This window comes from Erythrolamprus reginae, chromosome 3, assembly GCF_031021105.1.
Source record: "Erythrolamprus reginae isolate rEryReg1 chromosome 3, rEryReg1.hap1, whole genome shotgun sequence".
In the NCBI taxonomy this organism is placed as follows: Eukaryota; Metazoa; Chordata; class Lepidosauria; order Squamata; family Dipsadidae; genus Erythrolamprus; species Erythrolamprus reginae.
The window spans coordinates 252,629,255-252,653,723 of record NC_091952.1 but is presented as its reverse complement, the minus strand read 5'-3'; the positions used below and the strand labels follow the sequence as shown (position 1 = coordinate 252,653,723).

The 24,469-nt window shown below is 40.3% G+C and overlaps 2 protein-coding genes across 5 annotated transcripts in view; one reads left to right on the top strand and one right to left on the bottom strand.

Annotated features, from left to right (window-relative positions):
• Positions 1–1,385: 1,385 nt before the first annotated feature.
• Positions 1,386–5,207, bottom strand: CHRAC1 (chromatin accessibility complex subunit 1). Of its 2 annotated transcripts, XM_070748351.1 has the most exons (4): positions 5,013–5,207; positions 3,773–3,899; positions 3,013–3,150; positions 1,386–1,495 (listed from the first exon to the last, which is right to left on the bottom strand). In XM_070748351.1, exons 1-4 carry the CDS (start codon positions 5,157–5,159, stop codon positions 1,401–1,403), a joined length of 507 nt encoding a protein of 168 aa, XP_070604452.1. In that variant the 5' UTR covers positions 5,160–5,207; the 3' UTR covers positions 1,386–1,400. The 2 variants fall into 2 exon arrangements, with proteins under 2 accessions (XP_070604452.1, XP_070604453.1); XM_070748352.1 differs by lacking the exon at positions 1,386–1,495 and having other exon boundaries at positions 2,488–3,150; positions 5,013–5,206.
• Positions 5,208–6,327: 1,120 nt separating this feature from the next.
• The window catches only part of TRAPPC9 (trafficking protein particle complex subunit 9), a 410,909-nt gene continuing 392,767 nt past the window's right edge, over positions 6,328–24,469 (top strand). The window contains exons 1-2 of one of the 3 annotated variants that reach the window (XM_070748345.1): positions 6,328–6,402; positions 11,853–12,453. In XM_070748345.1, the coding sequence (XP_070604446.1) occupies positions 11,870–12,453 (584 nt within the window). In that variant the 5' untranslated portion in view covers positions 6,328–6,402; positions 11,853–11,869. Of the gene's footprint in view, positions 6,407–6,469; positions 6,545–11,852; positions 12,454–24,469 lie in introns of those variants that run through there. The other 2 variants (XM_070748348.1, XM_070748347.1) reach the window with 2 other exon arrangements.

Genomic DNA, 24,469 nt, shown 5'->3' with positions numbered 1-24,469 from the left:
GAAACCAATACGGCACCAAAATCTTCTCCTTTTAAAAGAGGGTTAATTTTCATAGTGGTGAAAACAAACTGCGACGTCCTAAGGAGTATTATTTGGTTTGCTGCAGAAAGACTCAAAACAACGAGAGAAAAATAATAATAATGTGCTATAGAACTGCCCCAACGGGTCTATTAGAAAAGCTATATTTTATAAAAGACTTAACCATCCTATTTCATATGCTGCAGATACACGATCAGTTTCATTGCACTTTTTCAGCAAAGTCCTGTAAATTGGCTTACGGTAAAGAATTTTAAAAATGTTTTTTAATATACCACAGCCCTTTGGGCAGAAGGTAAGAAGACTTACAGGTACCTCAAGATTGAAACACGAGCCTGAAAATGCTGCATTTTGTTCCTTTTTAAAAAAATTCATAGAGCTTTTGGGCGGGATGGAGTGGGGCGTCCTTTTGTTAGTTGTTCTTGTTATTGGCTACCTAGCTTATCAATTTATTTTTATTGTTGGCTCGGCTGAAGACTTTAGAATTGGTCTCTCTTCGCTAGATACTCTGATCCTTTCTTGGTGTTAGTCCAACGTTGATATCAAGTCTGCCTTGCATTCTAGACTGTTGTAGTAACTGTTCTTTTTTTTAAAAAAAAACACACAATAAAATTGGAGAAAAAGGATCCCAAGACGGTAAAACAGGCAATAATATATGCCGTGATTGAAATCGGGCAAAAAGCAAAGTTTGGTTTCAAAGAACCATTTTGTTGACCAAGAATTGATCTAACAAGCCAGCTGGGGGATCAGCCTAGCTGGGAAGCTGAGCCCCACACAAAACCAAAAACTGCGTTATATTTGGAATTTGTATGCAAACCAGTTTCAGCAATCCTTGTTTCGTTGCTGAAGATATACTGTGGATCCAGTTGTCTTAATCTGGACTTTTGCATTCCCCAAATGGGTGGTCACGTAGAGGAAAGAATTTCGGGAAAGCGAGTGGGGAAAATTCAAAAGGAAGCTTAAAAAAATTAAAAGACTGTGAAATGCCACATCTATTGTCCTGCTTTTAAGCTTGGGCGATTCCTTTCTCCATGTTTGTTTTACAGCTTGCTAGTAAAAATACTTTGCACTACTTCTGCAATAAGTCAACAAACTAACCTTATACTTTTGGTTTCTTTCCCCTTCTGTATGTGTGTATATATACTATAAAGTGCTACTAATGATTTAGCATAGTGTTCTTTTTTTTTTACCTCCATAACATAAATCATGTAACAAACTCAAAATGCTGTAAATCTTGATGAAACATGTGAATGATATTTTATAAAGTTATTTTGTATGGTGTCAATTTTGTTTCTGCCTCATAGTATGTCAATAAATTACTCATACTTACACATTCAAAAGTATTATTTTCTGTGCCTCCAACGCTAATAATTCAAAGAGCTCAGGGTTTGTAGTCTTCCCCCACTTATGATCAACAATCTGATGAAAGACATGGTAATATGGTTCGAGTTCAGTTTCCCTGTTGTTGGAAAACCAATTGTTTGCCTATCTCAAAATGGTATTCAATAATTTTATCTTACAGGTAATCCTCGACTTAAAGCTTACAATGCAAATTTGTAAAAATACTGAAAAAAAATAATTTACAACCACTGCAGCATCAATATACCAGCATGAATTTAACAATTGCAGTACAGTGGTACCTCTATTATGAACTTAATTCGTTCCGTGACCAGGTTCTTAAGTAGAAAAGTTTGTAAGGAAAAGCAATTTTCCCCATAGCAAATAATGTGTGCGATTGGGGAAACCACAGGAAGGGTGGAGGGCCTGTTTCCTCCCAGGAGATTCCTAGAGAGGCCCCACGGAGGCTTCTCCCCATCTTTTCCAATCCTGTTTCCTCCCAGATTTCTAGAGAGGCCCCAGAGAGGCTTCTCCCTGTCTTTTCCAGTCCTGTTTCCTCCCAGGAGATTTCTAGAGGGTGGAGGGCCTGTTTCCTCCCAGGAGATTCCTCGAGAGGCCCCACGGAGGCTTCTCCCCGTCTTTTCCAGTCCTGTTTCCTCCCAGGAGATTTCTAGAGGCCCCACGGAGGCTTCTCCCTGTCTTTTCCAGTCCTGTTTCCTCCCAGGAGATTCATCGAGAGGCCCCACGGAGGCTTCTCCCCGTCTTTTCCAGTCCTGTTTCCTCCCAGGAGATTCCTCGAGAGGCCCCACGGAGGCTTCTCCCCGTCTTTTCCAGTCCTGTTTCTTCCCAGGAGATTTCTATAGAGGCCCCACAGAGGCTTCTCCCTGCCTTTTTCAGTTACAGTTTTGGAGGCTCGGGTTTGTAATGTGGTTGGAGCGCTGAGTCTTTTCTCTATTCACATACATACACAAGTTGACCAAGGCCTTGCTTGATAGGGGGAAAAAATTGTTCTTTTACTCAGTGTTGTGCTATATGAATATCATCTCAAACCATACAAGGATCCACACTATTCCCCCCCCCCCCCCATTTCACAATATATGTATCCCTACAAAATGGCAGTTTTTTTTCTTTATTGACATTGGTGTACATAGGGATTGAGGACATTGAAAATATTTTTGTTTTCAATATGGATAATTTGAACGCCAACAATGTAGCTTATATACAATTATTCATATAATCTGGTTCACTTTTAAGAAATCTGAACCCTTTTTACCAATTTACATTGAAAGGAAAGAAAACTTTAATATTGGCATGTAAAAGGAATTTACTCGCTTTTAGATTTGCCCAATGTGAGCAATGAAGACGATTCTGTATTGAAAATACAGTATTTGGTTAACATGGACTCATCCCTGTTTATAAGATGAAGATGAAAAAACAAGAACCTGCAAATATGTTCAGTTCCACTTGGAAGTCTTTGTATTTGCAGGGTAATTGTACACAAGTTGTCAAGTCTAATTCTGAAAACTGACATTGGTCCAAGGATGTAAAAATCCAGTTGATTGTAAGACTATCAAGAGTGTTCACATACAAGGCCATAAATCAACAAACTGTCTTATCAAGATGCTTCTTCAGCCTCACTTTCCTCTGTTTCCTCCTCCTCCTCCTCCTCTTCTTCCTCCTCCTCCTCCGTCTCCTCCTCCTTTATCTCTTTTCCTTCTTTTTCCTTTTCAAGCATTTTTAGGTATTTGCTTGCCAGGATTTTCTTCGGCACAATATCTGGAAAAGAAAATACTCTTCATTAAATTGCTAAATATTTCTAATCACTACAAAAGTAATTTGCACTCTGTCCCACCTACTGCAAAGGTTTCCACTGAACTGTGGAAATAATTCTAGAGTTTGCAGAGTGAGATGGGTGGCATATACATTTGGTAAATAAAAACATATTACAAAATGATTTTTTGAGAATTTGAATTTGGGCATTTCAATTTTTAGCATATATCCATCTAGCATAGACTGTAGGTTTGTAAGATATATTTTTATTATTTTATTATAGATAGATTAAAAAATAATTGTATACGATTATGACATAAGAGAGATGAAACTGCCAATGGGTCCAACTGATTTATTTTCAGGATCTACCAGACATTTTGAACTATTTACAATTCTCAATAGTTTTAACAGTAGGGAAATAAAACATTTTATCCCCTAAAATAGGTTGTTATTTTTTTTAAATGAGGAAGGATTGGGATTCTTCCTGCTCAAGTCCCATTAATAAATAAAAATACAACTCAAAAAGTCTTAACAATTTTCAAAGACTAACATGGAAAAATTCCACACTCCCCTTTCCCTATCTTAGGGATTATTTCACATCATTTATATTAGCAAAGTAAAGACTGACCTGCAAGGAACTGGAAAGTGTCAGAGTTCTGTACTGCTTGTGATAGGTGAGTATAGGTCAGGCTTTTGTTCTCCTTGCCTTGGCCATGCTTGTAAGTGTAAGTAGCTAAATACTGAACGAACAGCTCCTAAAAGGAAAAGATCATGCTTACAGCTCAAACATATCAGAGATCAACACTATTGTTGGTTAATTACTGTTAACTAACTGGGGAATTATGGGAGTTGCAGTTAGGTATACAACAACTCTCCACAACTCTTGAAACAAGTGTTACACTAATATTGAGGAAATGGTGGAATAAAATCATTTTGATTGTTGGAGGCAAGATGCTGATTCTGTAAACTGCTTAGAGGTTCTCAATCTGTGGGTCGGGACCCCTTTGGGGGTCAAACAACTGTTTCACAGGAGTTGTCTAAGATCATGGGAAAAGACAAATTTCCCATGGTGTAAGGAACGAAAGCTTCTATTCTGGCACAGTGAAACATATTTTTACAATGCGACCAATCAGGCGTTTACAGTGGGGGTGTCCCTCTGACCTTCCTGCCAATCAGCTTAAAGCTCTGTTGGGAGAATTGGTGCTAGACTTATCGTTGGGGGTCTTCACACATGAGGAACTGAAGTAAGGGGTCACGGCATTAGAAAGGTTGAGAACCACTGGTTTAAAAAGGAGAGGGCTGTAAAAGCACTGCAAAGCATATATGTCTAAGTGCTATGACTATTAACGAAAAGGACAGAATGAAATATGAGCAAAAATTAAAATAATTGGTGCCAGACTTATGGTTGGGGATCACCACAACATGAGGAACACTATTAAGGGGTCATGGCATTAGAAAGATTGAGAACTACTACCTTAGGGCAAAAAGCAGTAGATAGAAACTAATTTAAGGTGAAATTCCCTGACTGTGATAAGAATTAAATAAGTGGAACACCTTGCCACTAGAAGTTCCGGGCCCTCCATTACTGGAGATTTGTAAAAGACTAGAGAGTCACTATCTTAGAGCACTACCATTAAGAATTTAGAATAACTTTATTATCCCTTTGAATGTACACTAATCAGCATACATTAAAAACGATGTTTTTTGCATTTCAGACAAGCAACTCTCTAGTCTCTTCTTAAAAAACCTCCAGTAATGGAGGGCCCAGTGGCAAGGCGTTCCACTGATTTAATTCTTCTCGCGGTCAGGAAATTTCTCCTTCAATTAGTTTCCATCCATTGCTTCTTGCCCTAAAACTGCGTCCCTACCGTGGCCTTGGCAGTAAGGAAAATCGCCTCCGGGTTGATGCTGGTGACCTCGGGCGAACTCTTCATTATCACCCGGATCCGCGACAAAGGCAGCGACACCAACCGATTCTCGGGCCCGCCAGAAGCTCCGCTCCACCGCGACGCCATTTTCGGTTACCTCAGATCGGGGAACTACTTCCGCCTTTGGGTTCGTATCGGCCGGAAGCGCCCGCCATGCCTTTCGGGATATGTAGTTCCCACCAATCGCTTGAACCACTGTCGCAGGGATAGGAAGAACTACGAGTCCCAGAGGCGCATTGCGAGCGTATAGAGGGACCAGAACGTTGGTTGGGTTTCACGGGAACCAATGAGAGCGCTCTGAGAGGGAAGACTACGCGTCCCAGAAGGCAGTTCGCTCGAGCGCCGGAGGGGGAGTGGCAGATTTGCCTCACGAACCTATTTTCGTCGCTTGAATACAATAGAATTCTGACACATAAGGAATTTGTCTTGATACATATGCTCTCAGTGTACATAAAATATAGATTTGTCAAGATCCAGGCCATTGGCCTCCAGTCAATACCCGACAAGTTAAATAAAGACCTAACTAAGATTAAAATGAATGTATGTGAAGATTCCGTCATCCAGGTACTGGTTGTCCCAAAGGTGCTTTTTATTCCCAAGAGTCAACTGGACTTTCTGGTTTTTGTTTTTTTGGAGACGTTCCGCTTAAGATCTGAAGATGCTTCTTGGATAGGAAACGAAGCGTCTTCAAAGAAAAAAACCCAGAAAGCCCAGTTCCTTCTTTTTAAAAATAGCAGCTTTGGCTTAAAACAAATGCAATTGTCAAAGGGCAGCTAGCTGTGGCCGAGGGGTTTGGAAACCCGCATTTCGAAAGAGAAAGTGGGGCCAAAAAAGTCATGCAAAGACTGTTCCGTCTCCGAAATTTGTACTCGAACGAAAGCATACAACCCGAAATTGCACCATGGGTTCTTCCCTATTCTATTTTTTTGCTCTATAAAGTGTGTAAAGTGTATAAAGTTTATTCTTTTATGTCTCTTGCCTTCTTCGGGAAAGGCATTCCTTCTCTTCTCTTCTTGCAAAATTGAGTTAAATTTTGTTAATTTCTTGTTATAAGCCGCCCAGAGTCCTTCGGGAGTTGAGCGGCATATAAATAAAATAAATAACATTAAAAAATAAACAACTGAGGGGAAAAAGAGACTCAGTCACCCCTGACCGCAGGCCGTCGCCATGGCGACCATTCGAAAGCCTGGCGTAGGTGCTGGACGCGCCTGCGCGTCCCACCCCGAAAGACTCGGAAGTCGGCGCCTGCGCAATGAGCCGCCGGCCTCCCGCCCCGCCCTCCGTTTGAAGCCATCGGCAGAGGCGGAGCTATTACGTCGCCCCGGCCGTGGTGGGTGAGCGGCTGGCGCCCCTTGAGCGGGCCGGGCGGGCGGGCGAAGACCGGGGAAACTGCAGAGAGGGAGCCGGTGCCAGGGTGCCTTGGCTGGTGGGAGGGGAGAGGCGGGGAAGATCCGAAATTCCTCCCCCTTCCGGTACCTTCCAGGCATATTTGGATTCCAGTGCCAAAGTTCTTCTGGGGATGATGGGAGTTGTGGTAGTCCAAGGTGGGGGGGAGCCTGGCCTATGTACGGGATTGCCCAGTCTGGCCTGAGGCAGCCTGGGTGGGTGGCGTCTTCCAGCTGTTGGACCAGGCCAACTGAGAGAAATGATGGGTATTGTAGTCCAAAAAGAGGGGTTTCCAACCTTAGCCACTTCAAGACTTGTGGACTTCAACTCCCAGAATTCCTCAGCCAGCTTTGAGGAACTCTGGGAGTTGAAGTCCACAAATCTAAATCTTGAAGGTGCCACAGTTGGAAATCCCAGACCAAAACATACATTTACTGATGGGTTTTGCAAATTTAACCTTTTCTCTTTGATGATTTGGAGCTGACTCCTTCCTTATTATTGCTGTGCCTTAGTGTGTCTCAACAGCTGACTTTATTATTATTTATTATTAATCTAATTTATAGGCCACCCAACACCTGCTGGACTCTGGGAGGCGCGCACATCTAAAAACAATATAAAAGAACAATTTAAAACTCGTAAAATAGCCATTCATATCTTTTTGTGGCCGGATCTAGATGGTATCGTAATGATCAATGCCCCCAGGCCTGTTGGCAGAGCCCAGTCTTCAAGGCTTTCCAGAAGCCACTAGGGTGGGGGCAATATGGACCCCGATATGGGCTACTGTCTGGACCGGGGGGTAATGCAGTGGGGTAGCGAAAATGGAGCTCCACCCCAGAGCACTCAATTTGCACTGAAAGATGTTGAAAGAAAATGCAGGGCATCCTGCATAAGCCAAGCCCACAGTGTGGTAGTAACTATTTTGGTAGCCCTTCACTGTATGGACCTTAGTTGGGGGAAAGATCAAAAGCAACATGAGAAAATATTATTTTACTGAAAGAGTAGTAGATCCTTGGAACAAACTTCCAGCAGACGTGGTAGATAAATCCACAGTAACTGAATTTAAACATGCCTGGGATAAACATATATCCATCCTAAGATAAAATACAGAAAATAGTATAAGGGCAGACTAGATAGACCGGGAGGTCTTTTTCTGCCGTCAGACTTCTATGTTTCTATGTTTCTCAGGGGGTAGCTGGTTCCGGAGAGCCGGTGCCGCCGCAGAGAAGGCCCTCTCCTGTGGCCCCGCCAAACAATGCTATAGCTGACGGGACCTGGAGAAGGCCAACTCTGCTTTTTTGGGGGAGGGGGCTTACAGCTGATAATCTCTTTTTAAATACAGGTAGTCCTCAACTTTGCAACAGTCGTTTAGTGACCTTGCAAAGTCACCAAGGCTCTTGCAAAAAGGTGACCTTTCTTCCATAGTTATGGTGGCCGTTGCGGTATCCCAAGGGCCACATGATCAAAAATCAGATGCTTGGCAACTGGTTCATGTTTATGAGGGTTGCAGTGACCTGGGGAATCATGGATCGGCTTCTGACCAACAAAATCAAGGCAGAAACCGGATTCACTCAACAATTACATTACTAACTGAACAAATTAGATTAGATCAGATTAGATTTATTGGATTTATATGCCGCCCCTCTCCGCAGACTCGGGGCGGCTCACAACAAGGGCAGAAACAGTACATAGTGACAAATCTAATATTTACCAATCTAATTACAGTTTTAGGTTAAAAAATTCATAAAAGCAACCCCAATATATATAAAAAACAAGCACGCAATCAATCATACACCAAAACAAGATGGGCAAGGGGGAGATGTTTCAATTCCCCCATGCCTGACAGCAGAGGTGGGTTTTAAGGAGTTTGCGAAAGGCAAGGAGGGTGGGGGCAATCCTAATCTCTGGGGGGAGCTGGTTCCAGAGGGTCGGAGCCACCACAGAGAAGGCTCTTCCCCTGGGTCCTGCCAAACGACATTGTTTAGTCGACGGGACCCGGAGTAGGCCAACTCTGTGGGACCTAACCGGTCGCTGGGATTCGTGCGGCAGAAGGCGGTCCCTGAGATAATCTGGTCCGGTGCCATGAAGGGCTTTATAGGTCATAACCAACACTTTGAATTGTGACCGGAAACTGATCGGCAACCAATGCAGACTGCGGATTCACTTAGTAACGGTGGCAAGCCAAGTCGTAAAACGGGGCAAACTTGCTTAACAAGTATTTCACTTAGCAGCATAAAAGTTCGGGTTCAGTTGTGATCATAAGTCGTGAACTACCTATATATAGATCCCGTGTGTGAACAGAGACCTTCATTTTTAGGGACTTAAAAGTAGGATTTGAAGCAGGGCAGTGGTTCTGGGTTTGAATGGAATGAAAAACTGTCCACCTACTTTTTCATGAAGTTCATGGTACACCTAACCAAGAAACAACCTCATGCTTAGCATTCTGGCTCTTTCCTAACCCCCTTTTCCTCCTAAACCTTCAGGAAGGGACCAATTTCAAATTTTGTGTTGTCATTAATGACCAATAACTTTTTTCAAATTATCATTGAGATTGTCCAAAGGAGGGAAGTATTTTTAGTAGGAAAGTGAACACAAGAACAAGGGGACACAATCTGAAGTTAGTTGGGGGAAAGATCAAAAGCAATGTGAGAAAATATTATTTTACTGAAAGAGTAGTAGATCCTTGGAACAAACTTCCAGCAGATGTGGTTGGTAAATCCACATTAACTGAATTTAAACATGCCTGGGATAAACATATATCCATTCTAAGATAAAATACAGGAAATAGTATAAGGGCAGACTAGATGGACCATGAGGTCTTTTTCTGCCGTCAGTCTTCTATGTTTCTATGTTTCTATATCATGACTTGTTTGAAAACAAGGACAATTTGGAAGTTTCCTCTTTCTTGGAAAACAATCGGTGGATTATTTTTGTCTTTGTGCCTTTTATATTGCGAGTCCCAATGAAAAACCAAATCAAATCAGACTCCTATCTGATAACTATGATAATGATCTATCACTGTTGTTGTATTACACTGAGAGCTTATGCACCAGTGACAAATTCCTTGTGTTTCTAATAATTGGCCAATAAAGAATTCCTATTCCCATTCCCACTTCCATTCCATTCTTCATCAGAGTAAAACCATAAACTTGGATTCCTGAGTAAAATAAAATAAAATGCTTTTTTAAAACTACTTTTCCTCCTGTACCTGTTTCTATAAGGTACTAATTTCTAATTTTCTCTTGTTATTAATGACCAATAAGGTAAAATTTAATATAGCCCACTCTTGTGGGTCTGGAACAAGGCGGTGACGCATCGCCGCTATTGTCAAGAAAATTACATAGTTATGTCCATGAATCCGTCAAGAGTTAAGCTGAACTCAAGGATATTTTTAATTTTTTAACTGAATTTAAAAGAATGTGATCACAAATGAAATTGCGATTACAGGTGACTTTATAGTTGGGAAGTAAAATTTGTGGCAGTCGGTATATACACAAATTTAGTCCATGTATACTCATTGTATTTAATAAGGAGTATTAGTCTGCAAATTGCTTTATTATCTTGCTGGAAAGTGCTTTATGGCCCTCTCTGAGCAATTTACAGAGTCAGCACCTTGCCCCCAACAATCTGGATCCTCATTTTACCAATCTTGGAAGGATGAGTCAACCTTGAGCCCTGTCAGAGATCGAACTCCAGACTGTGGGCAGAAATAGCCTGCAACACTGCATTCTAACCACTACGCCATTAGGGCAGTTATGAGATTAGCCATTTTGGGATTTAGGATACTGAGTTCGGTTCACCCTTATAAGATACTTTGTTGTGTTTTTCTTTCCCATCCACCATTCTTTTATTGTGTCTTTCAGGTTGGCCTTTCAAATTTTAGAAAAACCTGGATCTTTATTTTTTTTTTTTAAAGTAACTAAACCTTACGCTAAACTTCAAGGAATCTTTTCCCAAGTTTTCAGTCTTTCTGTTGAAGAGCAAAAGAATTTCAGTAAATAATGGCAATGTAGCACAATTAAGTAAGAACTTGGTAAACCATGATGCATCCTATTATTCTCTGTTCCAATGGGACTAAGACTCAAATGCTGCCTACTGTTTAAGAAAATTTGAGTTTTTTATGATTTTATATAACGAGTTTAATATTTCAGAAAGGCTTCACTCTTAAAATGAAAACTTCTTAAGTAGATAAGACCGATTAGGTCCCACAGAGTTGGCCTTCTCTGGGTCCCGTCGACTAAACAATGTCGTCTGGCGGGTCCCAGGGGAAGAGCCTTCTCTGTGGTGGCCCCGACTCTCTGGAACCAGCTCCCTCCGGAGATTAGAACTGCCCCCACCCTCCTTGCCTTTTGTAAACTCCTTAAAACCCACCTCTGCTGTCAGGCATGGGGGAATTGAGGCACACCCACACCCCCGGGCCTATACAATTTATGTATGGTATGTTTGTGTGTATGTCTGTTTTAATAATGGGGTTTTTAAAAAGTTTTTAAAATTTATTAGATAGAAGCATAGAAGACTGACGGCAGAAAAAGACCTCATGGTCCATCTAGTCTGCCCTTACACTATTTCCTGTATTTTATCTTGCAATGGATCTATGTTTATCCCAGGCATGTTTAAATTCGGTTGCTGTGGATTTACCAACCACGTCTGCTGGAAGTTTGTTCCAAGGATCTACTACTCTTTCAGTAAAATAATATTTTCTCATGTTGCCTTTGTTATGAATTGTTTCATTGTATGCTGTGAGTCGCCCCGAGTCTACGGAGAGGGGCGGCATACAAATCAAATGAATGAATGAATGAATGAATGAATGAATGAATGAATGAATGAATGAATGTTCAGTTCTTACCTACAAAAAGATATTGACAAAATTGAACAGGTCCAAAGACGGGCTACAAGAATGGTGGAAGGTCTTAAGCATAAAACGTATCAGGAAAGACTTCATGAACTCAATCTGTATAGTCTGGAGGACAGAAGGAAAAGGGGGGACATGATCGAAACATTTAAATATATTAAAGGGTTAAATAAGGTCCAGGAGGGAAGTGTTTTTAATAGGAAAGTGAACACAAGAACAAGGGGACACAATCTGAAGTTAGTTGGGGGAAAGATCAAAAGCAACGTGAGAAAATATTATTTCACTGAAAGAGTAGTAGATCCTTGGAACAAACTTCCAGCAGACGTGGTTGGTAAATCCACAGCAACTGAATTTAAACATGCCTGTGATAAACATATATCCATTGTAAGATAAAATACAGGAAATAGTATAAGGGCAGACTAGATGGACCATGAGGTCTTTTTCTGCCGTCAGTCTTCTATGTTTCTATGTGTTCTAAATGCTGCACCTTTTCCCTTCTATGTTTTAAGTTTTATTCCTTCTGTGTTTTATTATGTTTGCATTAGCGTACGCAAGTTGCAAAATGAGCATCCCGGATTACATGCAGTGCGCGGAGGACCATCAAACTTTACTAGTTGTGGTCCAGCCAGAGGGGATTGTCCCCGAAGAGAGCTTTTTTAAGATCTACAAACGTATTTCAACGGTGAGCCAGATCAATGTCCGTGACTCCCAGCGGGTTCTTTATATCCGCTACAGACATCATTACCCACCAGAAAACAACGAATGGGGAGATTTTCAGACGCACCGCAAAGTTGTGGGATTAATAACCATCACGGATTGTTCGTCTGGAAAAGACTGGCCTCAAACTTTTGAAAAATTCCACCTTCAAAAAGAGATTTATGGCTCGACCCTTTATGATTCCCGGCTGCTTGTCTTTGGACTTCAGGGAGAAATTGCAGAGCAGGCTCGTACGGACGTGGCGTTTTATCCCAGTTATGATGAATGTGAAAATGTGGAAAAGAGAATAGAAGACTTCATTGAGTCTCTTTTCATAGTGTTGGAGTCCAAACGTCTTGACAGAGCTATCGATAAATCTGGAGATAAGATCCCACTACTGTGTGTTCCGTTTGAAAAGAAAGATTTTGTTGGCCTGGATACAGACAGTAGGTAAGTAGATTCTCTCTATATATACAGATCTTCTAAATATATTTGATCCCAGGTATGGAGATGAGGATTGAAAGAGATGATATACAGGGGTACCTCTACCTAAGAACGCCTCTACTTAACAACTTTTCTAGATAAGAACAGGGTGTTCGAGATTTTTTTGCCTCTTTTTAAGAACCATTTTCTACTTAAGAACCTGAGCCCGGAAAAAATTCCCAGGAAATTTGAGAGCGGCATGAAGGCCCAGCCAGTTTCCTGCCATTCCCCCTGGGTTTCTCTCTCTGACGCAGTGTATGGGAGGCAGCCTCGCACTGGGTATATGGGAGGCGCGTGCTTTTCCCCGCCGCCTCTTTTTGTTTAAGCCTTAAAGTTTTGGATTTTTTTGATTCTCCTCACCTCACCTTCTTCCTTCGGCAGTGACTGTCCTCCTCCTCCTCTTCTTCTTCTTCTTCCTCCTCCTCCTCCCTCCCAAATTCCGAGCTTTTATTTCTTTCCTAATGGGTTTGCACACATTATTTGCTTTTACATTGATTGCTATGGGAAAAATTGCTTCTACTTACAAACTTTTCTACTTAAGAACCTGATCACGAAACGAATTAAGTTCTTAAGTAGAGGTACCACTGTACTTTAAAAACAGAATTTGTAACATTCATATGCTACCAGTAATTAATTAAAGTTTTCCAACATTTTGGTTGTGTTCATTATCTGATTATATTTATTTACATTTATATCCCGCTGCAATCATCCATGCTTGGCAATCTACATGCCATAGCTTTAACCTTGGGTTTTCAAACTTGACAACTTTAAAAGTTGTGGACTTCAACTCCCAGAATTCCCCAGCCAGCTGGAGAATTCTGGGAGTTGAAGTCCACAAGTCTTAAAGTTGCCAAGTTTGTAGTCCTCTGGGTTAAAGTGAAAAGATGAATCATAAAATCCCAAACTGAAAGTACATTGTAGTCAAAATAAAATACCTAATAATAAACAAGACAAAAAAAAAATAGATAAATGATGTACTGATGGAACATTTGTAGTTTAGGATCAAACTGTGGGGTCCTCAGTGCTCTTTGAGCTTTTTTTTTCTTGCAAAAGTTCATTACTCAACCCTGTTTCCAAAACAAGACATTCCCTGATAATAAGCCCAATCAGGGTTTTGAGTGCATGGCAATAAGGCCAAGCACTTATTTCTGGGTTCAAAAAAAATATAAGACAGGGCTTTATTTTCGGGGAAGCAGAGCGAAAGCACAAGGGCTTCTGGTTGCTAATGGAAAGAATGTATGTAGTTAATGTTGAATTGTGGAGTCCTTGATGCTCTCTGATCTTGGTGATTTATTGTTTTATTTATTTATTAAATTTATGTCCTACTATCTTGGGACATTCAGCACGCTCTTGTTTGCTTGCTAGTTTCATCATCCCGCGGGCACTGATGATGTTATCATGTCAGGTAATGAAAGGGCAGCAAGGAATGTCGGTAAGCAAACCACGAAGTTCAAATACTACTATTTTTAACATCCTTCTGAACGCAAAAGGAGGCAGCTGTTGTGGGAAACTGTTGCTGTGCTCTCTGGAACCGCACTCTCCGACTTCAGCTCCGTTAATTTTTTTGGGAAATGTGAGAAAATGCAAATAATGTTCAAGTCTAATTGAAATAGGAAGTCTTGCAGGAACCCAGGTGCCAACAACACCCCCACACCCCAAATTACTTTCCGGGTCAAAACCTTCATTTTAAGATTGTTCCCATACCAGTGGTTCTCAACCTGGGGGTTGGGACCCCTTAGGGGGGGTGTCAAGCAACCATTTCACAGAGGTCGCCTAAGACCATGGGAAAAGACAAATTTCCCATGGTGTTAGGAACTAAATCCTCTATTCTGGCGCCCTGGAACATATTTTTGCAATCTGACCAATCAGGTGTTTACAGCGGGGGCGTCCCTCTGACCTTCCTGCCAATCAGATTACAGTTCTGTTGGGAGAATTGGTGCTAGAGTTATGGTAGTGGGATCACCACAACATGAGGAACTGTATTAAGAGTCGCAGCATTAGAAAAGTTGAGAACCAATGCAGGGGGGCTGAGAATAGATGATCCCAGCATAAAATGCTAGTAAGCATGCAGGCCAATAGACCCCAGTTATAGTTTGTGAAGCGATCTGGTGCAGAATAATTGTAGTACCTCGTCTTATGAACTTAATTGGTTCCGGGAGGAGGTTCGTAAGGCGAAAAGTTCGTAAGATGAAACTATGTTTCCCATAGGAAACAATGTAAAACGGATTAATGCGTGCAAGGGAAAAAAAATAGCAAAAACAGCACTCCGCTGGGTGCCGCCACTCGGCTGTCACCTTTTGAAACAGCCGGGCGCTTCTCAGCATTCTTCCGAACGCCAAACCCAAAAAGTTCAGCAAAAGTTTGTGTTCAGGAGGCCGCTGAGAAGTGCCGCCGCCTGGCTGTCACCTTTGCAGAAGAGCCGCGGAGTTGTCGGCCGGTCGTGAGGCTCAAACGGAGGTGGGGAATCCCAATAGGGAATTCCATGGGTGGAGCTTTGACGTCACGAATACGTCCTTCCTGGAGTCCACGTTTCGGCCGGCCAGGAAGAACGTCTCCGTGATGTCAAAACTCCGCCCCTGGAATTCCCTGTTGGGATTCCCCACCCCCGTTTGAGCCTCCCGACCAGCCGACAGCTCCGCGGCTCTTCTGCAAAGGTGACAGCCGGGCGGCTGCGCTTCTCGGTGGCCTCCTGAACCCGAATGCCGAACCCGAACTGTTGCCGAACTTCCAGGTTCGGCGTTCGCAGCTGCAGGTTCGTAAAGCGAAAAAAGTTCATAAGAAGAGGCACAAAAATCCCGAACCCCGTGTTCGTATCTCAAAAAGTTCATAAGACGAGGGGTTCGTATCACGAGGTACTACTGTATTGTAATCAGGTGGTAATATACATATGGGTCACCTTTACTGGTCTGTTTTTGGTGTACTAGCCAAAGCTGGTCAGGGGGCTTTCTAGCCAGACCATCCCCCCACTGTTGGAGTAGGAGCCACAAATCCGGAGGGATTCCCAAATAAATATAAATGGATTATAGAGCTTTTCAGACAATTTGGCTGCTTTGATAATGATTCTACTAACTCTCAGTTTATCAACTTTTTTTTTGGTGAAACCTATTGTGTAGGAAGCACATTTGAACTTGGTGGATGCCTTCTTTGCATCGTTTGTTTTTATGGGTTTTTTAATTGTTTGATTTTTTTTTAACCTGTTGTGAGCTGCCCAGAGTTGCTTAGGTGAGACAGTTGGCCATAGAAATAGAAATTATTTCTTATGGAAAATTGAGAGACCCAACCAAATTCCTTGTGGGATACAAGAATCGAAGGACAAGAGATATACTCAATTTGAACACAGACCTCTGGGCAGTGTTCCCTCTAACATGAGTTGTGCGCTATAGCGCAGGAGATTTGAGATGTCTGCCCACGAGTTTCCAATTCCAGCGCGGAGGTCTGATATATATATATATATTATTTATTTATTTATTTATTTAGGACTTCTATGCTGCGCCGCTCAGACACTATACTTTCCCACCCACACCAAAAAAAATTAGAGGGAACACTGCTTCTGGGTCATGATTTTCAATTTTGCTTTGATAAGGGATTTCGTTAAAGTGTTGTTTATACGATGTCTTACTAGATCATACCAATGCACCTGTTTTATGATTTATTTTAAAGTAAGTCCAAAAATTATGAGAGAAAAGGGATTTGCTTGAATACAGCAGCAGTATAAGCACAATCCTTTTGCTAGTCAACCTGTTCCCTCAATAAGTACTTTCATTTGTGGCTAGATTAACATTTCAGAATCTCATCTCTTTTCATTTACAGTACATTTCAATTCATGCTTGTTTGCCTAGAAGTGATTCTTATTATCATCAACGTGGAATGATTTTAAGTAAAGCAATTTAAATTGTTATTTCAGTGAGCAAAAGAAGATGATTATTTAAGCAATTTAAGTAATTTATAGCTTTTGAATGAGGATATAAATTTATAGTTGGAGAATCACGTAAAATTAACATGCTTAAAAACCAGATTATTTAATGCTTTTACTCAGCAATTCAGAGCTAGTTCAATATCCTTTTATGTGCAGTGGCTGATTAATATATTGTGGAAATACATTTCGATGATGGTAGGAGAAAGTGACTATACTTATTTTATATCAGAATATTGATACTGAATAATGCATATTATGGTAAATATGCAGAAAATAAAAGCTCTTCAGCTCCAGACATAATGATTTTTTTTAATTGGAATATGTGAAAATTATTCTCATATTATCAGGGATTTCCAGTCTGTATAATTGAATGCTTTATATAAGTAGGATGAGAAGCATCCTTTGGTAAATTTATATCATTAAATGTGATCAAAATGCTATGCATTCAAATGAGTATTAAATCTACACAGTTTGCAATGACATAGGTCAGTAGCAATGTTAAACCATAATATAATTGGCATGTTCTAATGTGCTTTTCCCATCCTCTCTATTTTGATAACCTTGATTGGTTTCTTTCTTCTTTGATTGGTTGCCCATTACACTAAGGCAAAAATAAATTACATTATTCTGAGCATTAAATATCATTCATATCATGAATGTATTCTTCCCTGCACAAAAGGATATTATGGAAGTATTCTGTGTTTGCCCAAAATTAGTAGCCTTACATAGATTCATTTATTTATTTGTTTGTTTGTTTGTTTGTTTATTGGATTTGTATGCCGCCCCTCTCCGGAGACTCGGGGCGGCTAACAGCAATAATAAGACAGCATATAATAATAATCCAATACTAAAAACAATTAAAAACCCATTATAATAAAAACCAAACAGACATACAGACATACCATGCATAAAATTGTAAAGGCCTAGGGGGAAAGGGTATCTCAATTCCCCCATGCCTGGCAGCAGAGGTGGGTTTTAAGTAGCTTACGAAAGGCAAGGAGGGTAGGGGCAATTCTAATCTCTGGGGGGAGTTGGTTCCAGAGGGCCGGGGCCGCCACAGAGAAGGCTCTTCCCCTGGGTCCCGCCAAGCGGCATTGTTTAGTTGATGGGAACCGGAGAAGACCCACTCTCTGGGACCTAACTGGTCGCTGGGATTCGTGCGGCAGAAGGCGGTCCCAGAGATAATCTGGTCTGGTGCCATGAAGGGCTTTATAGGTTTGTTTTTATTTACTACACTGCTATACAACAAAGAGCAAGCAGCTTTTGAGAGCTTATTCTAAAGACCGAATGCTTGCTTAATTTCTGTAGAGTGGATCTAACCACTAAGAAAAATTGGAGCTGAGACTCTTGTGATTGAAATAGAAATAAATAATATTTATGCGCATAACTATGGTAACTATAGCTATGCGCAACTATGCATTGTTTTTAAACACTGGATTGGTTGCCTCTTTTGATCCAAGAACTTAATAGACTTTAAAACATCGTATTTCTATGCAGAATTTCCTTTTAAAATATTTACAATTCTAACAGTTCTCTTTTCAGTAAGTGTGAACATGTGCATGTGCCCGTCTGTTTATTATTAGGTCTGTACTTTAAAATTTGAGAACAGCACAGTATACACATGGTAGTAAAGCAATAGTAAAGCAGCTTTGTCTTCTTTTAGGACCGTGCAGTTTCTCTCTCTGTTTGGCTTAAAATTTTGCTGCTAAGTATGTGCTCCGTGTATGTTTCTATGTATTTTTAATCCCTTTGAATCCAGCACCCTAGTGTTTATGTTTACAGTTCCTGCCCAGAAACTCAGAATTGGAAGCTGAGTCTGAAATGCATGCTTTCTGATCAATACTCTTTTCTTTCTCACTTCAAAGGTACGTTCCTATTGATGATACTGCCCTGAACACAAACAACAATAAAATTAGTTCTGTGAGGATTTCACATAGGTCTCACCTCTCCGACAGTAATATTCCATACTTCAGAATAAACCTTTTGAAATCAGTGGGGATTTTGAGAGCAGTGTTATGATGTGATCGATATTGGTGCGTGCCTCATTTTTTAAAAGCATTCCTTGGCATCTCACTGTCCATGGTGCTGAAGTAGAAAAATTCTTCAACATGGCACTTCTTCATTTCTATGGAGATGGCTTAGAACACATTGGACATTTTTGGGGAGAATGTACTCTATTTTCATTCATAAATAAATCATCCTAGACAATCCTACAAGGTTGCTTCCAGAATAGATTAAATGATCTAGCCATAGTTTTAATAGTGTTTCCAAAGAAAAGCAAAAGTTCATTTCTAGAAAACACAAACACCAAAAAGATGCAATTCAGTTTATGCTCAGCAACAGTGTGAGAACGGAATGGTTAGCAACATTTCATTGTCAATACTGATAGTTTTGGTTAGGAATCTTTACTCTGGCTCTTCCTTTCTTTATTATTATTATTATTATTATTATTATTATTATTATTATTATTATTTAGATTTGTATGCCGCCCCTCTCCAAGGACTCGGAGCGGCTCACTACAAGAAAAAGCAGTACAAATCCAATATTTAAAAAACAGTCTAAAACCCTTAACATAAAAACAATCATACATCTCATGCAGACGACACATAAAGTGGAAACGGCCCAGGGGGATCAATTTCCCCATGCCTGACAGCAGAGGTGGGTTTTGAGGAGTTTGCGAAAGGCAAGGAGGGTGGGGGCAATCCTAATCTCCCAGGGGAGTTGATTTCAGAGGGTCGGGGCCACCTCCCGGTCGCTGGGATTCGTGCGGCAGGAGGCGGTCCCGGAGATATCCTGGTCTGATGCCATGAAGGGCTTTATAGGTCATAACCAACACTTTGAATTGTGACCGGAAATTGATCGGCAACCAGTGCAGACTGCGGAGTGTTGGTGTAGCATGGGCATACTTAGGAAAGCCCATGATTGCTCTCGCAGCTGCATTATGCACGATCTGAAGTTTCTGAACACTTTTCAAAGGCAGCCCCATGTAGAAAGCATTACAGTAGTCGAACCTCGAGGTGATGAGGGCATGAGTGACTGAGCAGTGAGTCCCGGTCCAGATAGGGCCGCAACTGGTGCACCGCAACATGCACCGTTCTAAATGATGCTGTAATTCATGAGCCTGCCAACCTCATAGATAAGGCTGCAGGTGTAGCGATAGATGCTTACAGAAAGCTTGTGAGACGCTAGGGAAAAGAATGTGCTTAATGGTGCCAGCCAGAATTCCTATCTTTTCTCATGATCTCTCATTCAACACTGTCCGTTTCTGAAAACATGAACTTTCCCTGAACCTTCCAGACCTACTCAGAAATCTGTAATTGCAAAGCCTAAGCAAAACTCATGCTAACTTATGCTAACAGTGTAATGTGAACTTAATTAATAAATATTCCACGTGCAGTTTTCCATCGTATCTGGGCATGCCCATCCATGTGACCTTTGATCCGCGCAAGGAATACTACAGTTTCTGGCCTCCAGGGGGAAGAGCAGGGGAGGCAATTTTCACCCTCCCCAGGCCTTGAATTATGGATGTGGGCACTTGCGAAGGCGTTATAGTGTGCGCGCATGCGCTTTTAGCACCCGAGGGAAAAATGGTTCGCCATCACTGGCCCAATATATCAAATGGAACAGTTGGTTTACTCGGAAGTAAGAATTTTTTAGAGGACAATTAATATAACTCCAGTGAACGGGCAGAGGCATAAAAGAGGTTGCCAAATTGCCCCCCACCCCATCCTGAAAAGCCTATTTAGAATCCTTGGATGACTCGGGAAAGGTTACACTTGGGAGGAAAGGGACGAAAAATGGCCTTCAATTAGACTTTGAATCACCTGCCCAGCAAAGATCTGGCATTTTAGCAACTTTACCTGTCTGGACGTCTTTTTAAGAGCTCTGCAAAAGAATTCAGACAGTGCAGTGACGCTTCAACTAATCAGTTAACCAAGTTTGGAAGGTCCAATAGAAGGGAATCCTTCCTTCCTTCCTTCCTTCCTTCCTTCCTTCCTTCCTTCCTTCCTTCCTTCCTTCCTTCCATCCATCCATCCATCCATCCATCCATAATGCATAGAACCCTCAAACTCCAAGGCCCGAGGTCCGGTTGGAGGATTTGAGATTGAAGAAGACACATACCCTCATGAGGGTGAGAAGGGAATTATTTTTTATCTATCACTTATAACATTACATACTAATCACTTATATTGTTGGAAGCACAATGTGATACAGTACCCATCCTTTCTTTCAACTCTTCACATCCCGATCCAAACTAATTGAACAACATTTCCAGGACATTATTTATTACAGTATGTTAATAAAACTTTGTTAGATCTGTCTGTATGTGGCTATTCAATTTTTTTCTATTCCTGTATGTCTCTAATTTTGTTTTGTTCCTTCCTTCCTTGTTTCTTGTTGTTTTTTTCCTCTCATACTGCCCTGTGAGTGTGTTTTTGGGGCTCAAAAGGTAGGCCTTTGATCACATTGTATTGTTCAAAACTAGCTAGTTCTTGTATGCTGCCTCCTTATTTTGCCATCACTGAGTAATGTAATGTTGCATTTGTGTGTCTTTCTATAGTATGGCAATTTTATTCACATGATAATTGATTGCTGATGCTTGAATTTCCATTGTGGTTTTTATTCTTTTGGCATTTGGCAACTGTTTTTTGACAGTATTATTATTCACTTATTTGCCTTATTGAGTTGGAGATTAAAATGTAGTAATGTATCTCTTGATACTTGCTGGTTTTGCATTTATTTTGTTTCCCCGTTTTCAAATTTTACAGCACATTTAAGTTTGCGTTTGATCACTTTCAGACTGCAAAGATTACTTCAGCTTAGAGTAAATGTTGCTGGCTTTCAGAAGTCATTTAGCTAAGCATGTCATCTTACCTTGAATTTAGTGGGCATTTTGTTTTGTAATTTTTGACATACAAACCTTTACTAATTCATTTTTGCATGCATTTTTTTCTTGGCGAATCTTTGAAGATGTGATGCCATTTAATGACTTCCTGATTGTTCAGTTTAATACTTATCGCTCATTCCAGTTGAGGAATGATTGATACATATTAAATTTTTTCTTATAAAAGAAAACTTCAGTTCATTGCTGCATTTGACTTTGCGTTTATACTTCTATGTATGGAGAACAATTTCATATCCCTTGCAGGGTACCAAATGCACCATCATATTTAGCTGCTTGAGATGTAATGCCAAACTATGGGAGTTAATCTCAGGCTCACATTTGCCTTCATCTTTTTCAATTGTAGTGATTTTTTTTTCATGGTAAGCTTGTGTATAGCAAGCTACTAACTGTGTCACTAATGCAGAAAATCAATAACTCTCAGCCCATTCAGAAACTTGGCTTTTCATACATAGAAGATGAAGCGTCAGATAAAATCATGGCCCTGAATATTGGGTCATTGGTTTGTTCCCAACCTTGGGAACTTGAAGATATTTGGACTTCAACTTCCAGAATTCCCCAGCCAGCAAAGTCCAGATATCTTCAAGTTGCCAAGGTTGGGAAACACTGGTCTAGACGTTCAGACACTGCTTCCACAAATCAGGATTGGCTTTGCATGTATTTAGGATGTATACCTTCATGAATAGTAAATAACTTCCGAGTAAATCCCTGTTACTGATTGGATATTGTCTTTTGACCTGCATTTCTTAGAATTTGTTGGGATTTTGACTTCTCTTTCACATCTGGGTAGAATTACTTATAAAATAATAAATGCAGGAGAAAAAAAATCTAATAAATAAATCAAAGAATAAACAAGTGTAAGGTTGAGACTCACTTGTTTAATTATCAACTACTGCTTTATTTATTTTATTATTATTTATTTATTAGTTCTCCTAAGACTCAGGGCGGCATAGAAATGGACCCAGCTGATTTCTTCTGATTACAAGTTTTTCTAATTCTGTGTTTATTCTGTCTTGAACAAGAATTCATTCGCCCTATGTGCTTTTTATGTACCCTCGATTCTCTCCTACTGTTTATCAATTGCTCTTTGCCATGCTTACGTAACTATTCAGATAAAATCCCTTTTTTTTTTGCAATCCACACTGTTTTGGTATTGGTTTTTATTATATTATTCTAATTATATAATATATAATATTTTAAACTACCCTTCAGCTGGAGTTGTCCATTTAAAAATGTATGTGTGTTTGTATGTGCATTTATTTGTTCACCTTGCATTTTAAATTTAAGGGGAATGGCTTAATTAATGGGCCGTCATGTCATTTTCGATTCCTATAGACCATGCGGATAGATATATCCCAAACTTTTCTAGTCTCTCATCGCGGTACACTCTTCGGGACTGTAACTCAGTCCCCCTCCCTTACGGCTGGTCAGAATAACAAAACCATCAGGTTGATGAGGAAAGAGGAAAAATAGAATATTAAATTTCTTATTCTAGTTGAATATCCTCTTGGTGGAAAGGCATGATAAAAAATTAGAGAACAGCAACAACAAAGTTGAAAAGAAACATTACTGGGAAAGCTCGGCATTTTCATTCAGCTATAAATAAAGAGTTTTAAGGAAGTCTCTAATGTAATTTGATTCATTCAGGCATACCTCTGCTTTTTAAATTAAAATTTACTTTATGTATTATCTGGTGGTAATCAGATATCTGTGCTTAATTTCTGTCTGAATGGCTTGGAGTTGTAAAATAATCACATTTGCCAAGGACACTATTAATGGAGCTTTATGACTACGGGGCTATATCGTTTTCTTTCTTTGAGCAGCAAAAACTAATAATAATGGACCACCGACAGAAAGAATTTGCCGACCCAACTTAATTCACAAAAGTTTTTAGTGAAAGTATTCTTTACTTTAGTTATCTTCTTAACAGGTTATAATGCATGCACATTCATTCATTTATTTCTTTCAGTTCAAAATTCCATTAAGAGAGGACTAAGAATGACAGTAAGAACAGAGCTATTAAGACAAGAAATGAAAGGAAGCAATATATATTTAATCCAGTCGTTCAACCGTTTAATAAGAGTTTGTCTGTTTTGACTAGTGACAGATCTGCAAGGTTTCAAGAGTTCTTTCCCAGATCTCTTCACCTGCTTTCACCTGCAGACATTGGGAATTTGAACTTAAGATAATAAGATGAAAATGTGTCTTAAGACTAAATTATTATTATTATTATTATTATTATTATTATTATTTATTAGATTTGTATGCCGCCCCTCTGCGTAGACTCGGGGCGGCTCACAACAATAACAAGAACAATGTAAGAACAAATCTAATAATTTAAAAAACGCTAAAAACCCCATTATTAAAAGCAAACATACACACAAACATACCATGTATAAACTGTATAGGCCCCGGGGGAGATGTCTCAATTCCCCCATGCCTGACGGCAGAGATGGGTGTTAAGAACTTTACGAAAGGCAAGGAGGGTGGGGGCAGTTCTAATCTCCGGGGGGGAGCTGGTTCCAGAGGGTCGGGGCCGCCACAGAGAAGGCTCCTCTCCTGGGTCCCGCCAAACGACATTGTTTAGTCGACGGGACCCGGAGAAGGCCAACTCTGTGGGACCTAACCGGTCGCTGGGATTTGTGCGGCAGAGGGCGGTCCCGCAGGTATTCTGGTCCGATGCCATGAAGGGCTTTATAAATGAAAATACATGCCTATAAAGAAGCAACTTTCCTTTGCTAGTAAAAAATAATCTACCCAAAACATATTCAGCATTTTAAAACATACAGCATTTCTTACTGATGAACACAGTAGGCAAGCTGATGAAATATGAGTATATGCTAATTAAAAAATAAAAATCTGGGTTGTATCTTGTACTACTATATACAGTATTGGCTTTTCTAAAATGCAAGTGTGTCCACCATGATGCCTTTGTAAATTAAAAGGAGAGAGAAATATTTGCTTTATATTTATTTTGAATATGTAAGATAAAAATTATGTAAAATTATGTTACATTATGTTGTGTTACATTATGTTCTGCCGCCGTGTTTCAATCGCCCGTAATTACATGGTAGTTAGTCCAGGAAGACACACACAACACAATAAAAGGAAAACCCAAAAGTTTTTATAAACAGAAAAACAGAAACAGCTCCCTTTTTAAATGT